Genomic DNA, 20612 nt, shown 5'->3' with positions numbered 1-20612 from the left:
TAAACTTTAAATAAACCTAAGGGTCAGTAACAAAACGGACCCAGAGCCCTGGTTCACATTGGTACGATTTGACATGTCAAATCGGCGGCAATGGGTGCGATCGGTGCGATGCTGCATTTGCGGCGCCGCACCAATTTCAAAAAGTAGTTTCTGTACTAATTTTTGCGATTTCGGGCTGAGATTTAGATTGACATCTGTGCAGGAACCTGCACAAATGTCTCTGAAATCGGGACCGACATGCGGGAGTGAAATCGTGCGACTTCAGCTGAACACGTACGGCTTCATTCCCGCAGCTCAGAACCTGGGCTTTGAGAGGAGTCAGTAGTGGTGAACTCCATGTTTCTCCATGAGACACAAGAGACAAAGTAAGAGAGTAATTCAGTATTGGGTGGATTAATCCTGCAATAAACCATATAATAAGAGCATGTGTACCTGGGAATTCCTGGATTTTGCATTTGATCACAGCAGCAGTCAAATGCATGTATTTGAACACATACTACAGCAAAAATCTGCACTTTACCTGGTTTGCCTTTATCTCAAATACATCTCAATAATACATGCTGCACCGAGAAATGGTCAAATGCAGCCTTAGAACCCATTTACGCTGTTGAGGTAAATGGAAATCTGCTGACCTACTGTATGTTTGACATGGGTTTCAAACACGGGAACAGGTCACTTGTGTACAGAAGCCCCTAATAGTGTGGAATTGAAAAGTGTAGATTTTCATTAGACCTTGTTCACACCGGTGCGGTTTGTTGTGCGATTTGACAGTTCCCAATCGCATAACAAGTCGCACCCCATTGCCGGCAATGGAGCTGTTCATATAGGGAAATCTTATAATGGATGCACCTGATCGGGAAGATTTCCCTTGCTTTGGAGAGGTTTCCTCTCTCTACCTGTTGTATCTCTGAAGCTGTAAGTAAACAATTATCTCCTTAGTGAAGGAAATCCCCCAAAAAATTGAGTGGGGGTTTACACATTCCCTACTTTATACAAAACAAAAACGGCTTTAATTATGATGGGGTCTTTTTTTTCACAATGCACACGCATTAATGCACATTATGCTATAAATTGGATGAAGGTGCTTCCTGTATAAGTCGTTGGTGAGGAAAATAATGTTTTAGTAGCACAGGCAGTGCAAGCAGTTACCGTTAAAAGGGTTTCTTTTGGCTTTGTTTTCTTCCCGTATATGACACACTTGTGCAGGCAATGTTTGAGACAAACTGCTTGTGATGTTAGGTCAGTTGATGCAGTAGGTATTGGCAAAGGGATGTTTCTCTTGGCTGGAGACGTGAAGGGAAAGAGAATTTAGGTTTCTCTCTGGTTACAGAATAGCAAACAGAATTGCTATGGTGACTTGTTGCTAAAAAAGGTTTAGCTACCTCATAAGACATGACCTTAGAATAAGGATTTCCTCAGAGATGTGTTTGATGTATGAAATCCTTTAATTGGGTTTGTACCAATAGGGAGACAGACTCATTCCAAAAGTATGCATGTGTTGGATAACCTTTTTATAGGCCAGCCTTTCTCCTCCTCCGTCCTTTGAGTTAATTAACATTTCCTTTTTTCAGTCCCAAAAAAAAAAAAAAAAAAATAAGCATATGTAAATGGTTTATTAAAGAGAAAGCCCCTACATATACGATATCCATTTTTTTTTCTTATGAAGATCTTATTGAATAGAAAATAACAATTTACGATTTGTGGAAAACACCACTATGTACAATGCCATTGTTAATTTCTCCTTACGTTCCCACCTCCTTCTAGTGCAATCATCCTGTCAGAACTATAGATTGTGGGGATGGCATAGTAGTTAATTGGTTAGAACTCAATTCATTCTCATTATTGCTGTCCCCTCACTTCCTCTCCTTTGTCACTGGGAAAGAAGGTGAAATGAGATTCCTTCAACAGATGCCAATAAAACATTTTTTTTTTCCAGTATCTCGTGGTTGGACCCCACAGCTAGTTCAAAAGGTGATTTGGGGAACGACTGAGTGAAGTGGACAGGAGCAGGTTTGAGAGACTACAGCACATTAGTAGAGGTCTAGCATAGACCGTTCTTTTACATTCCAGTTGTATAGTGTCAAACACCTACACTTTAGAAAGCTTTTTGGATGGGGGAATTTTTTTAGAGCACCTTCTGGATCTGTCCAAATTTCAAGGTTTCGTACCGCAATTTTTCAGATAATATACACGGTGTTAAGCCTAAATATACTTTAAAGATCATTTTGTTGCCCTCCTAAAGAAGCAAGCCAGGTGATCTTCTGAATCTTAGCCAAAGTCATAAAGAACTGTCTTCAGGAAGAACAAGGGGGTCCTGGAAGAGATAGTGGGGCCGACCTGAACTCAACATCATTGGGGTTTTTTTAGGATTACATGAAGAGACAGAAGTAACTGAGACAACCTATATACACACAAGAACTATGGTTAGTTCTCCAAGACTTTTGGAACAACCTACCTGCTGAGTTCCTTAAACTTTGTATACGTATAAGTGGACCCAGCAAAAATGTATTCAGTTTTTAAGGCAAAGGATACCCAACAAATAATTAATTTTTATTTTTTTCTGTTTATGCACTTTGTAGGTTAATTGATAAAGGAAAACTATTTAATGCATTTTTTTAAAAGCATCCTCATTTTCAGCGTTTTTTTTCACACATACTCAAATATTTTGCGCAGTACTGTAAATATTTTTTGATATCTGCAGAGATTCTAACCCAGACTGTCCACCTGTATTAAAATATAACAAAAAGTGGAAGTAAAATGTTGAAAGGTTAGTGGGCCATGCAACTGTATGCTCGGTGTACATTGGCAGTTAATTCCAGTCCTGAGAAAACTAGAAATGTTTTAAAGCAGCATATTTTTCCTCTGTCCATTCAGGTTACATAGGACCTAATGGAGGGAGTTTGAATTTGCTTCTAGGAAGTTGAAACTAGTAGGCCCGTTCACTCTAGGTGTGTTGGTCTGTGCTGGGCAGCCATACTTGGTCAAGTTTCAACGCATGGACAAGACAAATTTCCTTATGTCCTATTTGTTCAGTTCACAATACTGCGCTGTAATGGGGTGAAAAGAAGTAGAACATTCATTTCTTTTTTCCCACCAACACGTCTTGATCCTACATCCCATTGCAAAGAGCTGTGGTGAAAAGACACAAATGGAATGCCATTTTGTGACATTCCAATAAAGTTGGGGTGAAAAGTGCGAACTTTATAATCTGAGCATCGGCACTGCACTCCACAGGGCAAACCAGCAGCTGTGTTACAATGTGAAGCGAGTCCTAAGAAATATACAGTTTTATGTCTTACCTGCAGATCTTTGAAGCATAAAATTTTGGTCTCCTCACAATATAGAAAACCATTGCCTATTTTTGTTGTTGCATTATAGACATGGGTGGTCTCTACTTTAATTTGAGAAGTAGAAGCCTAGGGTAAAAAAAACTAACTTTTCTTTCCTTTTTAGGTGGTTATGTTAAGTGATTTCCATACTTGGGTAAACTGCATTATCATTTTATTAACCTTGTTCTGTCAGAAAAACATTTAAGCCGCTGCAGTTTTATGGTCTCATTTGCTCTTCAGAGATTCAATTCTAGCTTATAAGGTTTGCTCCCAAAACCTCCATCTGTTGTCTTGCTTTCACTGAAATCAAGTGATAATTTGCTTTGTTAGCTGGGTAGCTTCCTTCCTCAGCAAATCAAAGTGCAGCAGCATCATCAGAGTGCTTATGTGTTCTGCAGACAGAATACATGTGTGTTGTAGCCGTGAATAGACAGTAGGTGGTTTTGCATGAGATTTGTATTTATGGAATCGGCAGTAATAACTGACACACAGGTTGAATTATAAATAAAAAAAAAAAAAGTTGACAGAAAAAAGAATTCCTACCAGTAGCTCAGCCATACTATGACTTTGGATTGTTACCTAGTTTGTCATTAATCCTGTCCTGCAAAACAGTTTTCCTGAATATGGTTCCACTATTGGAGTGTCCTACTTTTTGATAAATCGGCCTTTTGACAAATGCAGCGGGAGACCTTGGCTTCTCTCTAATATGCTGACATCACTGTCTGTTTTTCCCACAGGCACTGCTGAATACCCAGAGCAAGCTAAGAACACTAGTACCAAATTTCACTTTCAACCTGGGCTTTTCGGGAAAGTTCTACCACACAGGTAAGTCATTTCTTGAAAATATTTTTATTTGTTATAAGTGGGGGAATGCATCCTTGCCTTCTTTAATTTGAATGTTAAAAATGGGAACTTTTGAGAACTACTAAATCTTAATGTGGCAGAAAAGCCTGTCAGATCGTCTAGTATTAGCAATCTGGATTTTATAGTAAACAGTGGATCGCCGCACTGTGAACATAGTATTGTATTGTTTTATTGGAGTTGGTGCCGGAAGGTTGTCATTCCGAATAACATTTGATAGCCAAGGAGTTCCTGCACATCATTACGTTTTGCATTTTATTGTTATTTTCACATTGTGTATTTTTGTAAATAAACATGTTTGATAATGATCAGAGTATTGACGGGGATCTTGTGAAGCCATTCAGTGGGGTCCAGTAGCTATAACCTATGCCCTTACCTAGAATGTTAATAATGTTGATGTAGTGCACATTGGACCTATTGAATGCTGGGATTTGTGTGGCTGGCTCTATATGGCAAAATACTTGGTAAAGAAAACCTTGGTATATATGGTAAACATTCTGCCTGATAAAGCCATTTAAGAAGTGTAGGAAAGTTTCAGATTTTTTAATGACAAGCAGGGGTAAATTGAGTACTTACTAAAAGCAAGACCAAAGGAAAAATATTGAGGGAATTTTGAACGTGGCCTCATTTGTGTAGGTACAGTGCTGTTAAAAAGTATTTTCCTCTTCCTAATTTTTTATTTTTTTGCATATTTCTCACACTTAAATGACTCAGATCATCAAACAAATTTTAATATTACACAAAGATAACCCGAGTAAATCCAAGATGCAGTTTTTAAATTGTATCATTAAGGGAAAAAAGCTGTTCAAACCTGCCTGGTTTGTGAAAAATTGCCCCCTCCCATGCTGAATCATGAATGAACGGTGATTAACTCCAATTTTTTGGAAAGTGGAGTTAAATTTCACTTGCCACACCCAGGCCTGATTACTCCCGGACCTGTTGAATCAAAAAATCGCATAAATAGAAGCTGTCTGACAAAGTGAAGCACGCTAACAGATCACAAAAAGCAACATATCATTCCACATTCTAAAAAAAAAAATCAATAACAGACTAGAATCATGTATCGGTCTAAGAAGGGTTTCAAAGCCACTAAGGCTTTGGAACTCCAGTGAACCACAGGGAGAGCCATTATCCACAAATGGAGATGACTTGGAACAGTGGTGAACCTTCCCTGGGAGTGGCCGGCCTCCAAAAATTACTCCAAGGGCATGACGACGACTCATCCAGGAGGTCATAAGAGGCCTCACTTGCCTCAGGTAAGATCCGTGTTCACGATTTAACAATAAGAAAGAGACTGGGCAAAAATGGCATCCATGGAAGAGTTCCAAGGCCAAAGCCACTGCTGATCAAAAAACACAAAGGCTCATCTCACATTTACCAAAAAAGTCTTGATTATCCCCGAGACTTAGGCAAATATTCTGTGGACTGATGAGACAAAAGTTTAACTTTTTGGAAGGTGTGCGTCCCATTACATCTGGGATAAAACTAATACAGCATTTCATAACAAGAACATCATACCAACAGTCAGACGTGGTGGTAGCGTGATGGTCTGGGGCTGCTTTGCAGCTTTAGGACCTGGACAACTTACCATAATTGATGGAACCATGAATTCTGAACTCTACCAGAAAATCCTAAAGGAGAATGTCCGGCCATCAGTTCGTGACCTCAAGCTCAAGTGCACTTGGGTTATGCAGCAGGATAATGATCGGAAACACAACAGCAAGTCCACCTCCAAATGGTTAAAACAAAGCAAAATTTAGGTTTTGGAGTGGCCTAGTCAAAGCCCGGACTTAAATCCAATTGAGAACTTGTATCATGACCTTACACAGGCCGTCAAGGGTGGCACAATCAGTTATTAGGTTAAGGGGGCAATTACTTTTTCACATAAAGCCAGGCAGGTTTGGACAGCTTTTTTGCCTTAATAAATGAAACCATCATTTAAAAACTGCGTTTTGTGTTTACTCGGGTTATCTTTGTGTAATAATAAAATTTGTTTAATGATCTGAGTAATTTAAGTGTGACAAATATGCAAAAAAAAATCAGAAGGGGGCAAATATTTTTCATAGCATTGTATATGGTGATGATTAATAGTTTTATATATATATATATATTTTTTTTTTTTTTTTTTTTTTTTTTTTTTTTAGGCACAGATGAAGAAGATGAGGGGGATGACATGCTGCTCATGCACAGGAAGGAATTCTGGTGGTTCCCACATATGTGGAGTCACATGCAGCCTCACTTATTCCACAATGTCACTGTTCTTGCAGAGCAGATGAAACTCAACAAGCAGTTTGCTTTGGTAATATAATTTATATAACTGTAGTCTAGATCTTTTTTTGGGTTACCATGTGCTTAAGAATATATTACGATTTCTGAGAAAACATACATGTATAGCCATCTGCTTCTAAGTGAAGCCCATAGGAAACTGCTATACCTGGAACTCCTCCAACTGCCCCAACATACCTGGAAGGTCACAAACTAATTGTTTGGAAGTATGGGTATTCATTATTAGGGTTCTGCTTTTCAATTATTTTTAGGTGGTAAATAAATGGGCCAAGGCAATATGGAAAACGTTCTCTTCTAACCAAGTTCTGAGCTAGGAGACTTGTACAATACTAGTTTTTTGTTTTTGTTTTTTTTTTAACTGTGACTATAATCAAAAACCAAATTTTCAGTCACTGGATTTGAGTTGTCCTTTTTTAAGAAATTTCATCCTAGTTCACTCATGCTTGGGTATACGTATCATTGTCTGACCCTTACTACTAAGGTTCAGCAACCCATAGCAACTAACTATCTTTCATTAATTTGCATGCTTTGCAGGTGCTGAAAAGTAGAATCAGTTTTTTTTAATGGGCTGATAAGAGAAAAATAAATAACATAGGGATGCAAGAAAAAAGCATTCTTTGCAAAATTAGAGAACCTGTAGCAAGCAATCAAATTTCTTGTTTAAGTTTCCCAGGTGAAAAAAGAAAAAGCCCAATTAGCCTCCAATGGCTAATTCTCCAGTTTTTCTGAACTATTAGTTCCTTACTTTTTAATGAACTGCCCACAGTATTTATATGAAGAGAATCCAATAATGTTGTGCTACATCTGTACGTTATCTACTTTAGGTTGGCCATGAACCTATACTAAACCCATATGGTGACGTTTATCTGGGTTCATTAACACACAGGGAGGCTTTACCATCATGTTATAATATCTCCCTGTGAGCAGGTATTGACCCAGTTCTCTTCTAGGGGTAAAGACCCCTAAGCATTGCACAAGCCCCACTGTTGACGTAAAAAGCGTTTGTTAACCTAAAATTTAAAAAAAAAATGGATCTTGTCCCTTTTTAAAGCATGTTATACAGCCCAGTGCTTGTGCTGTGTCATTTGGCCCCCTGTATCACCTGAAAATACCTGGCTGATCCTGCCAGTTTCTGCCCTCCCCCTGTAAGCTGACCACGCTGCTGAGCCCTGAACTGTGGTCAGCTTACGTGCCTCCTTCTTTTGCAGCTCTCCTGTCTCTCCTCTGTCCTCTCTCCCCCTCCCTCCCTGCCTATGCTCCTGTGACAATTCCCGCCCCCGCAAATCCTGCTGCTCTCATAACTGTTAAAATCTTACATAATCCTCCTTGTTCCCTAATGACAGGAGCTCCTGTATGTGTTTTTATAAAAAAAAACATGCCGCCTTTATCGTATTTCAGAGCGGCCGTCTCTCCCCCTCCCCCTCCTCGCATCCTGGCTGAAATCAGCGGGGGGGAATTTCTCCCACTGCATCTGTTAGCTGGGCAGAGGAGAGAGCCAGCGGGTCACTTGATTGTGGGGAACCGCTCTGAAATATGGCAAAGGAGGCTTTTTTTAATAAAACACAGACAGAAACTCCTGTCATTAGGGAACAAGGAGGATTATGTAACGTTGGCAAAGCGTGTTAACAACCACCCGTTTGAATTCTGTCCTCATTTTGTAAGATTGTTGGGTTTCCCTGTATACCTTTTTAAATTAGTCTGGGTAACCCATCTAAAAAGTCATCAAAAACCTAACTGATGTTCCTAACTTTGGCTGACTATAGATGAGTGCCTATCTCCCTGTGATCAATGCAAAGTTCTTACGGTCCAACAGATCAAAGCGATTAATATCTATCTTGTATTTTTAAGACCCTTGTAGCCTGGCAGACTGTTCACCTACCAAATTGGGGTAAACTGTAACAACTAGTATCTGATATGAAAGGTTGTGAACCACCTTCATACACATCAACCACATGGGCATTACAGAGAAATATGTCTTCACAACTTGTGTTTGTAGCATGCTACTTCACGATTTGCTGATTATTGTAAAGGTTAGGAACTAGCAACCCATGCAGTACAGTTGTTGCCTTCTTCAGTAAAGCATCATATTTTCATTTGAAGTACTCAGGCGAGTGAGATTTTGTTATAGCTAAGAAGAAATGCTTGACTTGCTTTACAGTGTTCTGTGGAATATAGGTCATGCAAGACATTTTGGAAAGATTGATAAGAAAACTGAACATAGACATTCAGGCAATTAAATTGGGTAAATGCATAGTGTCTGTAGTGTGAAAAGGTACCTTCTGTTTCAGTGGCTTTGACGCCTGTGTGGAATAAAGACCAGGCCAGCCATAGCGAGCCATGACCATGCATGCAAGTGAAGCTTCTTTCTTAAGCCAATGCTACTGTGTAGTAATAAAGGTCTGCCACCAAGCAACTATAAAGCTGGCCATAGAGCATTTTTCTTTCCTGCAACCACAGTTTGATGGAAAGAAAATTGCTTAATGCCCCCATCAACACAGTTGATATTGATGGAGGAATCTCTCCTGCAGAGCCATTGTGTTCTCCCAGTGGGGGAAGCCATCCCTGCCAGGAAAACACAATGAATATTGATAGCCGCTACAGTAGCTGCTAGCAACAATCGCATGTAAAATCCAATAGGCTGGTTGTACCCAAGTTAATCAACTTGGGTACATTCAGCCTGCCCATACATGATTTAAATCTTGGCTGTTCCCTGCTGAACCGGCTGAGATTTGAACAGTCTATGGCAGGCTTTAGGCTGAGCTTGGAATCTTTTGTTAGTCTGAACATTGCAAGCTCTTATATTTGAGTTACTGTGCTGACCTTAAATGGTCTCTTTCATGTAGTTGGTCCTTTCTTTGTGTCGTCATGACAATGGTGAGAGTGAACTTAATAATCTGCTAAGCAGGTCTGCTGGTATCTGGTCACAATGTTGAAATAAGGACAGACAGCTGTAAGGTCATTTATCATTTGCCTTGAATAGACCATGCAGCCTTCTGTAGATAGCTGTTTGCTCAGTATTGCATGATTCATACTTGCCATCCGTTAGCAGCTTAGCATCAAGTTAAGGACATCAAGCTGCTGGTTATAAACTGTACTGAGCAGTCCCCAAACCTTTTACCTTGCGTTCTTTTCTTCTGTAGATAAGAGTGTAAATATTTCTGTCCTGTGCATAGCGAAATATAGTGCACACAAGGGGAATTGCTTTGTTTCAAAAGAAGACTTGCACTTAAAACTGATTGGGTTCAACTCAGGTGAATTGTGTGACCATATGCGTGTTAAATTATGCTTATGTTAACAGCCACATTGGGAAGACATGGTGTCCTGAAGTGATACTCCACCAAATCCCTCCTTTCTCTGGTTACTCTTCTGCTTGCCTTGTCAGAATTTCATATTTCATGGGGAATCATCAGTCAAGACATGCAGAAGCAGCATAATGAGAGGTCGCCAGGGGTGCTTGGTTCAGTTCATTAATGTACAAATATTTATATAAAAATGTTAAACTTGTCAATCATAACCCCAGTTCCTATGTTTTCATGCAGAGTTGAGTTGCTTAGCCTTGTTTCCATGTCACATGCACAAAAACACAGGAACTGGGGTGCAGAAAAATGGTGGCAGGTGCTCGCAACTGAGTCAAAATATGAAATGTTTGGCTGCAGCAGGAGGCAATTTGTTCTCAAAGGGCCGGGGAGCAGTACACTGATGGGAGTCTGCAGGCAACAGTGAAGCAGTGAGGTTCCTTGCAAGTTTCTGCAAATGGAGTTTGAGATTTAAGGTTGAATAAAGACAATAGTCCATTCAGTTCAACCTGTGTATGTGTGTCAATGTTAATCATTTTCCATATCCCTGTATGTTGTGTTCACAAAGATGCATGTCCAAGCGTCTCTTAAATATATCAATACTCCCCGCTAACACCACCAACTGTGGAAGAGAGTTCCACATCCTTATTGCCCTGACAGTGAAAAACCCCCTAAGCAGCTTAACATTAAACCGCTTCTCCTCCAATTTCATTGTGTAGCCCTGTGTCCTCTTACACTCCCTGAGACTGAAAAGTTTTCTTTCTACGCTGGGATCACTATTGAGGTATTTGTATACTGCTACCATATCTCCCCTCAAGCGTCTCTCCTCCAGCAAGAATACGTTTTAGTTCCTCATAATTGAGGTCCTCCAATCCGCTTATTCCTTTAATTGACCACTTCTAAACTCTCTCCAGCTCATCCTTCCTGAGGATTGGTGACCAGAACTGGGCGAAGTACTCCGGATGTGGTCGAACCAGAGTTTTTTAAAGTGGCAGGATTATCATTTTAGCTCTGGAGTAAATTCCCTTTTTCATTCAAGCTAATAACCCGCTGGCTTTGCTTGCTGCAGCTTTACATTGCATGCTATTGCTTAGTCTGTCTTCTACCAGGCCCCCCAGATATTTTTCCATCCCCCAGAGGTTTTCCCCCTAGTGAGTTGTTTGCGTTTATATTTTTAGCCCCCAAGTGCATTACTTTACATTTTTCAACATTAAACCTCATTTGCCATGTAGTTGCCCACCCCATTATTGTATTCAGGTCTTCCTGTATAATTTATGTATCCTGATGTGAAGTTATTGCCCTGTTTATTTTTGTGTTGTCCGCAAAAACAGAGATCGAGCCATTTATACCAACCTCTATATAATTTATGAATAAGTTAAACAGAATTGGCCCCAAGACAGAGCCTTGGGGTACCCCACTTACCACTCCAGACCAGTCTGAGATTTGGTCAGGATCAATGGTGTCCTCAATGCTGAAAAATACAGGCAGATAATTATCCATCATGCCTACGCATCATGCCATTCCATCAGGGAGGCGTGTGATTTTAACCCAAATTTATTCTGCAGCAGGTCAGCGACTCCAAACATACAGCTAATGTCATTAAGAACTATCTTCAGCATAAAGAACAAGGAGTCCTGGAAGTGATGGTGTACCCCCCATAGAGTCCTGATCTCAACATTATAGAGTCTGAATGAAGACTACATGAACAAACAGAAGGATTTGAGGTAGTCTACATCCACAGAAGATCTGTAGTTAGTTGTTCAAGATGTTTGGAACAACCAACTTGCCGAGTTCCTTCAAAAACTGCGTGCAAGTGTACCAAGAAGAGTTGATGCGGTGTTGAAGGCAAAGGGTGATCACACCAAATAGTAGAGAGAATTCCTCTACCAGGATAAAATATTAACACTTATATTTCTGAAAGCATTCTTAATAAACAGTATTTTTTTCATGTGTATGTATGCACAGTTGTGCTCATAAGTTTATATACCCTGGCAGAATTTATGATTTCTTGGCCATTTTTCAGAAAATATGAATAACACAAAAACATTTGTTTCACTCGTGGTTAGTTTGGCTGAAGCCATTTATTATCAATCAACTGTGTTTACTTTTTTTTTTTTTTTTTTTTAAATCATAATGGCAACAGAAACTACCCAAATGACCCTGATCAAAAGTTTACATACCCTGGTGATTTTGGCCTGATAACATGCACACAAGCTGACACAAAGGGGTTTGAGTGGCTATTAAAGGTAACCATCCTCACCTGTGATCTGTTTGCTTGTAATTAGTGTGTGTGTGTGTATATAAAAGGTCAGTGCGTTTCTGGACTGACAGACCCTTGCATCTTTCATCCAGTGCTGCACTGATGTTTTTGGAGTCCGAATCATGGGATTCTGTTGAAACCAAATCAGAGTCAAGTAGACCAACTAAAGTTTCATCCACAACTGCCAGGAAAATTGTTCGGGATGCAAACAAAAAACCCACAAATAACTTCAGGTGAAATACAGACTCTCTAAAAACGTGTGGCTGTTTCAAGGTGCACAATAAGGAGGCACTTAAAGATGGGGCTGCATTGTCGAGTCACCAGAAGAAAGCCATTACTACGCAAATGCCACAAAGTATCCCCACTTACAGTACGCCAAACAGCACAGAGACATGCCTCCAACCTTCTGGCACAAAGTCATTTAGAGTGATGAGACCAAAATTGAGCTTTTTGGCTATAACCATAAACTCTACATTTGGAGAGGAGTCAACAAGGCCTATGATGAAAGGTACAGAGGTGGATCTGTTTTTGGGATGTGTGCGCTAAAAGGCACAGGAAATTTGGTCAAAATTGTTGGCAAGATAAATGCAGTATGTTATCCAAAAATACTGGAGGAACATTTTGCATTCATCAGCCAGGAAGCTGTGCATGGGACGTATTTGGACATTCCAACATGACAATGATTCAAAACACAAGGCCAAGTCGACCCATCATTGGCTACAGCAGAATAAAGTGAAGGTTCTTGAGTGACCATCTCAGTCTCCTGACCTCAATATCATTGAGCCACTCTGGGGAGATCTCGAACATGCAGTTCATGCAAGACAGCCCAAGAACTGGAGGCTTTTTGCCAAGAGGAATGGGCAGCTTTACCATCTGAGAAGCTTCATCCACAAAAGACTTCAAGCTGTCATTGATGTTAAAGGGGGCAATACACAGTATTAAGAACTGGGCTAAACTTTTGGTCAGGTTCATTTGGGTAGTTTTGTTGTCATTATGATTTAAAAAGAGTAAACACAGTTGATTGATAATAAATGGCTTCAGCCAAACACTAACCATGAGTAAAAGAAACATTTTTGTGTTATCATTCATATTCTCTGAAAAATGGCCAAGAAATCATAAATTCTTCCTGGGTATGTAAAACTATGAGCACAACTGTATGTGTGTGTATGTATGTACAGTTGTGCTCATAATATATACAGCACAACTGTATATTTAATGCATATATAAAATGTGTGTGGCTATTTGCATTTTTTGTATGTTTTGTGTCTATTATAACACATACCTTTGGTGCACAGACCCTAATTTTTCCTCATCAGCAAACTGATTGTCACAGCAGTTTTGTTGCCGACTATCATTGCATCGAAAAACTAACCCTCATACTATCAAATATTTGTATTAGTTATGTTGGCTAGCCAATGATATGTTTGGCATAACTGTGTTTGCACCTAATGCAATGTTTTGTTTTGTTTTTTTCGTCCCAGAGTATCTGCTGTGTTTTGTGTATGAGTGTATATATAATCCTGATAACATTTTATATATTTTTTGTAGGAACATGGTATCCCCATAGATTTGGGATATGCAGTCGCACCTCATCATTCTGGTGTGTACCCCATACACAGCCAACTATATGAAGCTTGGAAATCTGTATGGAATATCCAGGTTACTAGCACAGAAGAGTACCCTCACCTTAGACCAGCTCGCTATCGCAGAGGATTTGTACACAACAACATCATGGTAAGATTAACCATTTCCTAACATACTTTGGGTAGCCACAGTCCATATGGGTATTTGTGATATCGGCTTGTCATCTAGACTCGCAATGAAAGCAGGGAATTTTTGGATGCATGCAATACATTTTTCTCCCAACTTTATTCTCATGATGTTATCTGCTGCTAGATTTTGCAACTTTTTCACTAAAGTTAACAAACGGTGTTGAAGTCATCAAATGTGTTGGACGTCTCCAAATGGGATGAGATCCAGTCTACTGGTAAACTCCATAGGGAGGTTAGGAGGCGGCTTAAAAAAATTTTGCTTTTAAACCCACACCCATAACGCCTACATCCAGACGGCTTTCGTTGAGCAAGTTTCCCAGTAAGAGATTCAATCATGTGACTTGTGTAAATGAGGATCAACCTCTGCCCTTCTTCTGTGTTTTTTTTTTTTCCTTTTCCCTGTTAAGTGTTATCAATAAAGCAAAACCTCACCTTTTATCTATCCAATCTGGTGCTTGATGGGAACCTTTTTTACACTTTTGACGGCACTCTTTCTGGGTCTGGGGCTATTGCTGAAACAGCCCGTTTAATCTCATCCTCCATGATTTCAGCATCTGTGCATGGGCTGTGGGCAACTGAGGAAAATTTAGGACCCCAAAATATAAATGTATTTTATGATGCATTTTGCTAAGCATAGAAATGTATACACTGTTTGTGGAATTCAGAAAAGCTGTTTATTATATCATCACTATTGGAAGAAATATTGCCTTCTGTAGTGTTTTTAATAATAGAGGTAGATAGTTGTTGCTTGACTGTATAGTCTAGTAGTTAGCGTGGAGAGAATTCCTCTCTATCAGGATAAAGCATGAGAAAACCTTTCTGGGAATGAGTGTCGCCAAAAATCTATCCAACCCAGCTCAAGCTTTTGCAGTTAGGGAAGGTATTAGTGCATGTTTTTAATGGGGGGGGGGGGGGGGGGGGGTGACAATGGAACTGCTATGTCTATCAAGGACTGGGTTTAATATTTTAAAGTCCCCCCCTTACAAAGTGTACATGCTTTGGGGTATTGTTCCATAAAGGAGATAGCAGCATTAATGATATTTGGTGAAGCTGGAGGCAGGTTGTATAGTCCTGTGATACCAAAGGATAACAGATATGTGATGGAATATGCAAAAATATATACAGCCTCTATGGTCACTTCTAGTTTAATAAATTCCTATTGAACATATCTGTGAACCAGTAAGAGTTTGTTCATACAATGTCCAATAATCTGTTTTCTGCACTGGATAAACATGGGTCACTGCAAGGGCACATTGAAAACAGTGTGCCTTGTTCACACCGCAACACACATACAAATATATAATTCTGTATACTGTAGTTCTGCTTTAATATTGCTAATATGACAATATGCATGGGTTTTCTTTGTGTATAGGTGTTACCAAGGCAGACCTGTGGACTGTTCACTCACACAATATTCTACAATGAATATCCAGGAGGATCAAAAGAGCTGGATAAGTCCATTCGTGGTGGTGAACTTTTCCTGACTGTCCTCCTTAACCCAGTAAGTCAGTAGAATCAAATTACAGTGAAATAAAATCTGAAGGTTCTAGAAAGCCCTAATGATCCGGGATCTTCATTTTGTGCCATTCGTTTACCAGTGTGTCTGTTAAACAGGCTGTTCAAATTATGTACCATACAAAGGCGTCAAATATTTACTATATGACAGCCCCTAAGATATTGGGAGACCTTGGCCTTCCTAATATAGGATGTTATAACACCCTGCGTTATTGCAAGCCCCTTAGATTGGTACTGCAACCATCTTTCGAAAGACTGGGTGCGTCTCAAAAGACTACTTCAAATGTAATATTTTTTATTGAAAAACCGTTTTCTTACACACAAATACATAGGACACGATACATACATGAACTAATTACAGTAAGGAAAAAGCATACAAACACACACCTTATCAAAGGAGCCTGCAAGAGCAATATTCATATATAACTATAAGTATAATTAAAGTATTGCCATAATAACCGATCTCAAATTCCATAGGGGCAACCTGGGATGCATTTAACTAGGCCAGCCACATTTTTCAAATTAATTAAGACATCCTCTTTTTTTGATACAACAGTTTTTTCCCAATGAAGAGCAGTAATTACTTTAAGTCAATCTTTCAATGTGGCATAAGCCATTTCCTAGCCATCAGTGGATTTGCCAAAAACAGGAGGCGCTTGCCAGCCAGCATTGCAAAGATATTTACCTATAAAGCATAAATGGTGAATGTAGCGCGAGTACATGTGCACATAAATTTTCAAATAAAACCGTGCAAAGGGTCAAATGTTCAAGTGACAAGTATAAAAGGACAAATGTGAAAAATGTCCAATAGATGAACTAAATCTGTTTAGAGATGGCCTATATATTATCCGCAAAAAGATGGTGGAACAGGAACGTGTTGTGCTGACACTGTCCAGCCAGAAAGACATCAAGATGGTACTTCATCAATAAAATGAAGAGGTATATGTACTCTTACCAGAGCTGGTGGACTCAAGTGTCAGCGACAAAGAGTCTTATAGGCATGGGTGAAGGTATCAGCGATTACACGGAACTTCAAGGGATCCAAAGGCTCCACCAACATTAAGGATGGCCACCAAACGAGCCTCCAATGGGAAGAACACCAAGACTGGATCTGAAAAGAGACCCAACTGGACAGCAGGGCAATCTCTCATCCGGGTGGTATGACAGAAAGGGAATGCTTCCAATAGTGTAGATCAAAAAAGTATCATCAGCATACAATATTTTTCCTCCACTAAAACCTGCTTAAAGCCAACAATATCAAGAGACTTAGGCACTGCGAGTGCCAGAGGCTGTGTCTTGTACCATGAGTAAGATGAAGAGGTGGCACATTGCTCATTAACAGTTATATACACAGATGAATTGGAGTACGATATGTAAACCAATTTATAGATTTGAGCCCTATTACAAAACGCAGTACCTCCCATAAAAAAGGGCCATTTGACAGCGTTGAAGGCCTTTGCTGCATGGAATGATTAGCTCTCTTTCCTGGTTAAACTGCTAGATGTTCAATGTTAAGAAAAACTCTATGGACATTAATGAAGGTAGCTTCCAAATCCAAACTGGTCCTCATGAATCAAATTATTCATATATAGTGACAAGCAATTGGCAAGAACCCTTTGCCGAGAGCTTGGTGTCCACACTGAGTGGCTAAATAGGCCTGTAAAAAGTGGGCAGAGTTGCATTTTACCTGTTTTGATAATTAAAGTAAAATTGGCCTGATACATACCCTGTTTCCCCGAAAATAAGACCTAGCGTGATTGTCTGTGATGGCTGCAATATAAGTCCTACCCCCCCCCCCCCCCAAATAAGCCCTAGTTAAAGTCCTTGTAGGTCTTCTTTTCAGGGTAGGGCTTATTTTCAGGGAAACAGGGTAGGGCTTATTTGGAGGGTAGGGCTTATTTTGCAATCATCACCGACAATCACGCTAGGTCTTATTTTCGGGGAAGCAGGGTAGGAGCTGGAAGCTGACCTATAATGGAGGCCATGTTGAACGTCTTCAACAACATTGGAAGTTAGGCACTGTTGTATTTTTTTTTTTTTTTTTTTTTATACAATTCCACTGGTAATCCATCAGCGCCTTGAGTTTTAGTAGCAAGTAAAGATTTCAGAAGTTCAGCAAGTTCAGTTAAAGAGACAGGAGTCTCAAAAGCATCCCTCTTTCCCCTGACTCAAGAGCTGGGGAAGGAAACCATACCCAAAAAGCCAAGCAGATTGGAAAGATCATAATTAACCAAAGATGTGTACAACTTACGATAGATAGGGTAAAACTCAATATACCTATGGAAATAAATAAATCACCAGTTGAGGATTTAAGGTGCTTAAAGCGGAGTTCCACCCAAATTTTGAACAATATCTGTATGTATTCTCTTCCTTGCCTAGATGCTGACATGCCGTTTAAAAAAATTTAAATCGCCGTAATTACCTTTTATTTTTCTATTCTTCTTTGCACTTCCTGGTTCTCCTCCCGTGGGAGTAGGCGTGTTTCTAGCCTCTCCCAGACTCCTGGGAGCTAGTCTCAGGCTTCCCAGGATGCCACTGAGCATGTGCGGGAACGAGCGGTGAATGCTGGGAGCACAGCATTCACCACATCCAGGAAATAAATGCTTGTGGGCTTCAAATGCCCACAATGAAGATGGAAACCGCCTGCAGTGAATAATATAAGTTATTCTTTCCGACGAATTCTGACACAGGCGGACATATTACACACAATATGTGAGTATGTAATGCTGAGAAGAAAAGTTTGTGAATGAACTCAAAAAAAAAACGATAGATAGGTGGACCCCCGCATAAGAGGCTTCCTTCTGGTTGCTTATGACCTGGGCTAGTAAATGTATCACTTGTTCCCTTTTCGTAAAGTGTTTACAATTAACAAAAAAAGCTCATCTGTTCTGCCTTCATGAAGGATCTATTCCTTAATGCATTTTGTGTTTTGATGTAATTTAGCTTTAGTACCGCTTTAGAAACTGCACCTAAGTCAGATTCCCATTGTTTAGACTTAGCTTTACCTTGAGATATCTCTCTTTAATAAGAAGGCACCTCATAAAGTTTAAGTGGTTGTAAACCTTAGACATGAAATATGAACAAAGCCTATTTCTCTGTAGTGTGTAATTGTCTTATCTAAAAGCACTAAGGGATTGATTTACCAAAACTGGAGAGTGCAAAATCTGGTGCAGCTGCACCAGATTTTGCACTCTGCAGTTATGGTACATCAACCCCCAAGTATAATTTTTGTCTGCTGCTTTGTTCCTTTGCGTTTAGCATTAGTTCACTTCTGTTTTCTGTCAGTTTGAGAAAAAAGGTGACACAGCAGGGATCTCCAGCTGATTGTGCTGTGTGAAGGGGGGTGTTTCCCCTCAGTCAACTCTGAGCTCTCCTCACTGAGCTCTGCAGAATGTAACTTCAGCACTCCGCCGTTGCTTTCTGACGGCTCAGACAAGCCCTATAAATTCTGAACTTTGAACAGATATAGAGAAGACTGCAGATAAATAGGTAAAACGTAGGAGGATTTGTTTCATCTTTGTGTATCACTTGAGGCCAGTCAATTTACTGTTCATATGTAAGGGTTTACAATCATTTTAAGGGAATACCAACTGTAATCAAGGCAGAATCCCTATTAACCACTTCCCGACCGCCGCACGACTATGTACGTCCTAAGTTTGAACGGGGATATCGTTGTTATGGCAGCAGCTAGCTGCCATAACCCCGGTATCCCCGTTTTCGTGCGGCGGCCGGCTTTCAGATAGAAGTGGTCCCTACGGCGGATTCGCCGCGAGATCACTTTTATCGGTGGCGGGAGAGGGGCCCCCCCTCCCGCCGCGATCCGGTGCCCTCCGCGGCTTACCAGAGCCATCGGTAGCGGCGGAGGCGATCGCGTCCTGTGCCGTGGTGTGTCTGGAGAAGAGTGAGGCCAAGATGGCGCTCACTCATCTCCATGACACTGCTGGGCAGAAGCGACGTCAAAACGTCACTTCCGTCCACGCCTCTTAAAGGCATATTTTTTCAAATGTCATTTTTCTAAATGACTTTTTTTTTTTTTTTTTTTTTTTTTTTATTGCATTTTAGTGTAAATATGAGATCTGAGGTCTTTTTGACCCCAGATCTCATATTTAAGAGGTCCTGCCATGCTTTTTTCTATTACAAGGGATGTTTACATTCCTTGTAATAGGAATAAAAGTGACACAATTTTTTTTTTTTTTTTAAACAGTGTAAAAATAAATAAAATATTGTAAAATAAATAATAAAAATAAAAAAAAACATTTTTAAAACCCCCCTGTCCCGACGAGCTCGCGCACAGAAGCGAACGCATACGCGAGTAGCGCCCGCATATGAAAACGGTGGTCAAACCACACATGTGAGGTATCGCCGCGACCGGTAGAGCGAGAGCAATAATTCTAGCCCTAGACCTCCTCTGTAGCGCAAAATATGCAACCTGTAGAATTTTTTAAACGTCGCCTATGGAGATTTTTGAGGGTAAAAGTTTGACGCCATTCCACGAGCGGGCGCAATTTTCAAGCGTGACATGTTGGGTATCTGTTGGGTATTTACTTGGCGTAACATTATATTTCACAATATAAAAAAAAATTGGGATAACTTTACTGTTTTATTTTTTTATTCAAAAAAGTGAATTTTTTCCAAAAAAAAGTGCGCTAAGACCGCTGCGCAAATACGGTGCAAAAAAAAAAGTATTGCAATGACCGCCATTGTATTCTCTAGGGTGTTAGAAGAAAAACCATATATAATGTTTGGGGGTTCTAAGTCATTTTCTAGCAGAAAAACCTGTTTTAAACATGTAAACACCTAAAATCCAAAACGAGGCTGGTCCTTAAGTGGTTAAAGTAAATTCATCTAACATAAACAAAACCGAGTCAGGCTTTGGGAAAAATGTAAGCCAGGAGTTAAATTTCCAGCCTAACGATTTGGGTTGTTTACACTCATCCATTATTCGCAAAGGAGAATGATCTGAAAGACCACACAATAGAAAATTACATTCCGACGCTGTGGAGACAAATTAACTATTGCTAAGGCCTTCTCAATTCTGGATAGGATCATAAAGGTTTTAGAAAAACATGAGAACAGAATCAACAGGGCGACAAGACCACTAAAGATCTATTAAACCCAGTTCCGCGATCATTTTAGCAAATGTTGAAGAGCTGGATGAAGTTGAAATGGTTGGGGTTTGGAGTCCATCAACCAGCGGGGTACATCAGTGTTAGAATCCCCTATTAATAATGTAAGTACGCTTTGTTTACCCATCCGGAATTGTATAAAGCATTCTAACTCCTCCGATATGTAT

General features: G+C 39.9%; 1 protein-coding gene across 7 annotated transcripts in view; it reads left to right on the top strand.

The window, feature by feature from the left end:
- NDST2 (N-deacetylase and N-sulfotransferase 2) overlaps positions 1 to 20612 on the top strand; it is a 255524-nt gene that overhangs the window by 193602 nt on the left and 41310 nt on the right. For all 7 annotated transcript variants that reach the window (XM_073596665.1, XM_073596666.1, XM_073596664.1 and 4 more), the window contains 4 exons: positions 4067 to 4154; positions 6335 to 6489; positions 13581 to 13766; positions 15177 to 15305. In XM_073596665.1, coding sequence (XP_073452766.1) covers positions 4067 to 4154; positions 6335 to 6489; positions 13581 to 13766; positions 15177 to 15305 — 558 coding nt within the window. The remainder of the gene's footprint in view (positions 1 to 4066; positions 4155 to 6334; positions 6490 to 13580; positions 13767 to 15176; positions 15306 to 20612) is intronic.

Source organism: Aquarana catesbeiana, linkage group LG08, assembly GCF_042186555.1.
Source record: "Aquarana catesbeiana isolate 2022-GZ linkage group LG08, ASM4218655v1, whole genome shotgun sequence".
NCBI lineage: Eukaryota > Metazoa > Chordata > Amphibia > Anura > Ranidae > Aquarana > Aquarana catesbeiana.
This window is presented reverse-complemented; position numbering and strand designations above follow the sequence as displayed.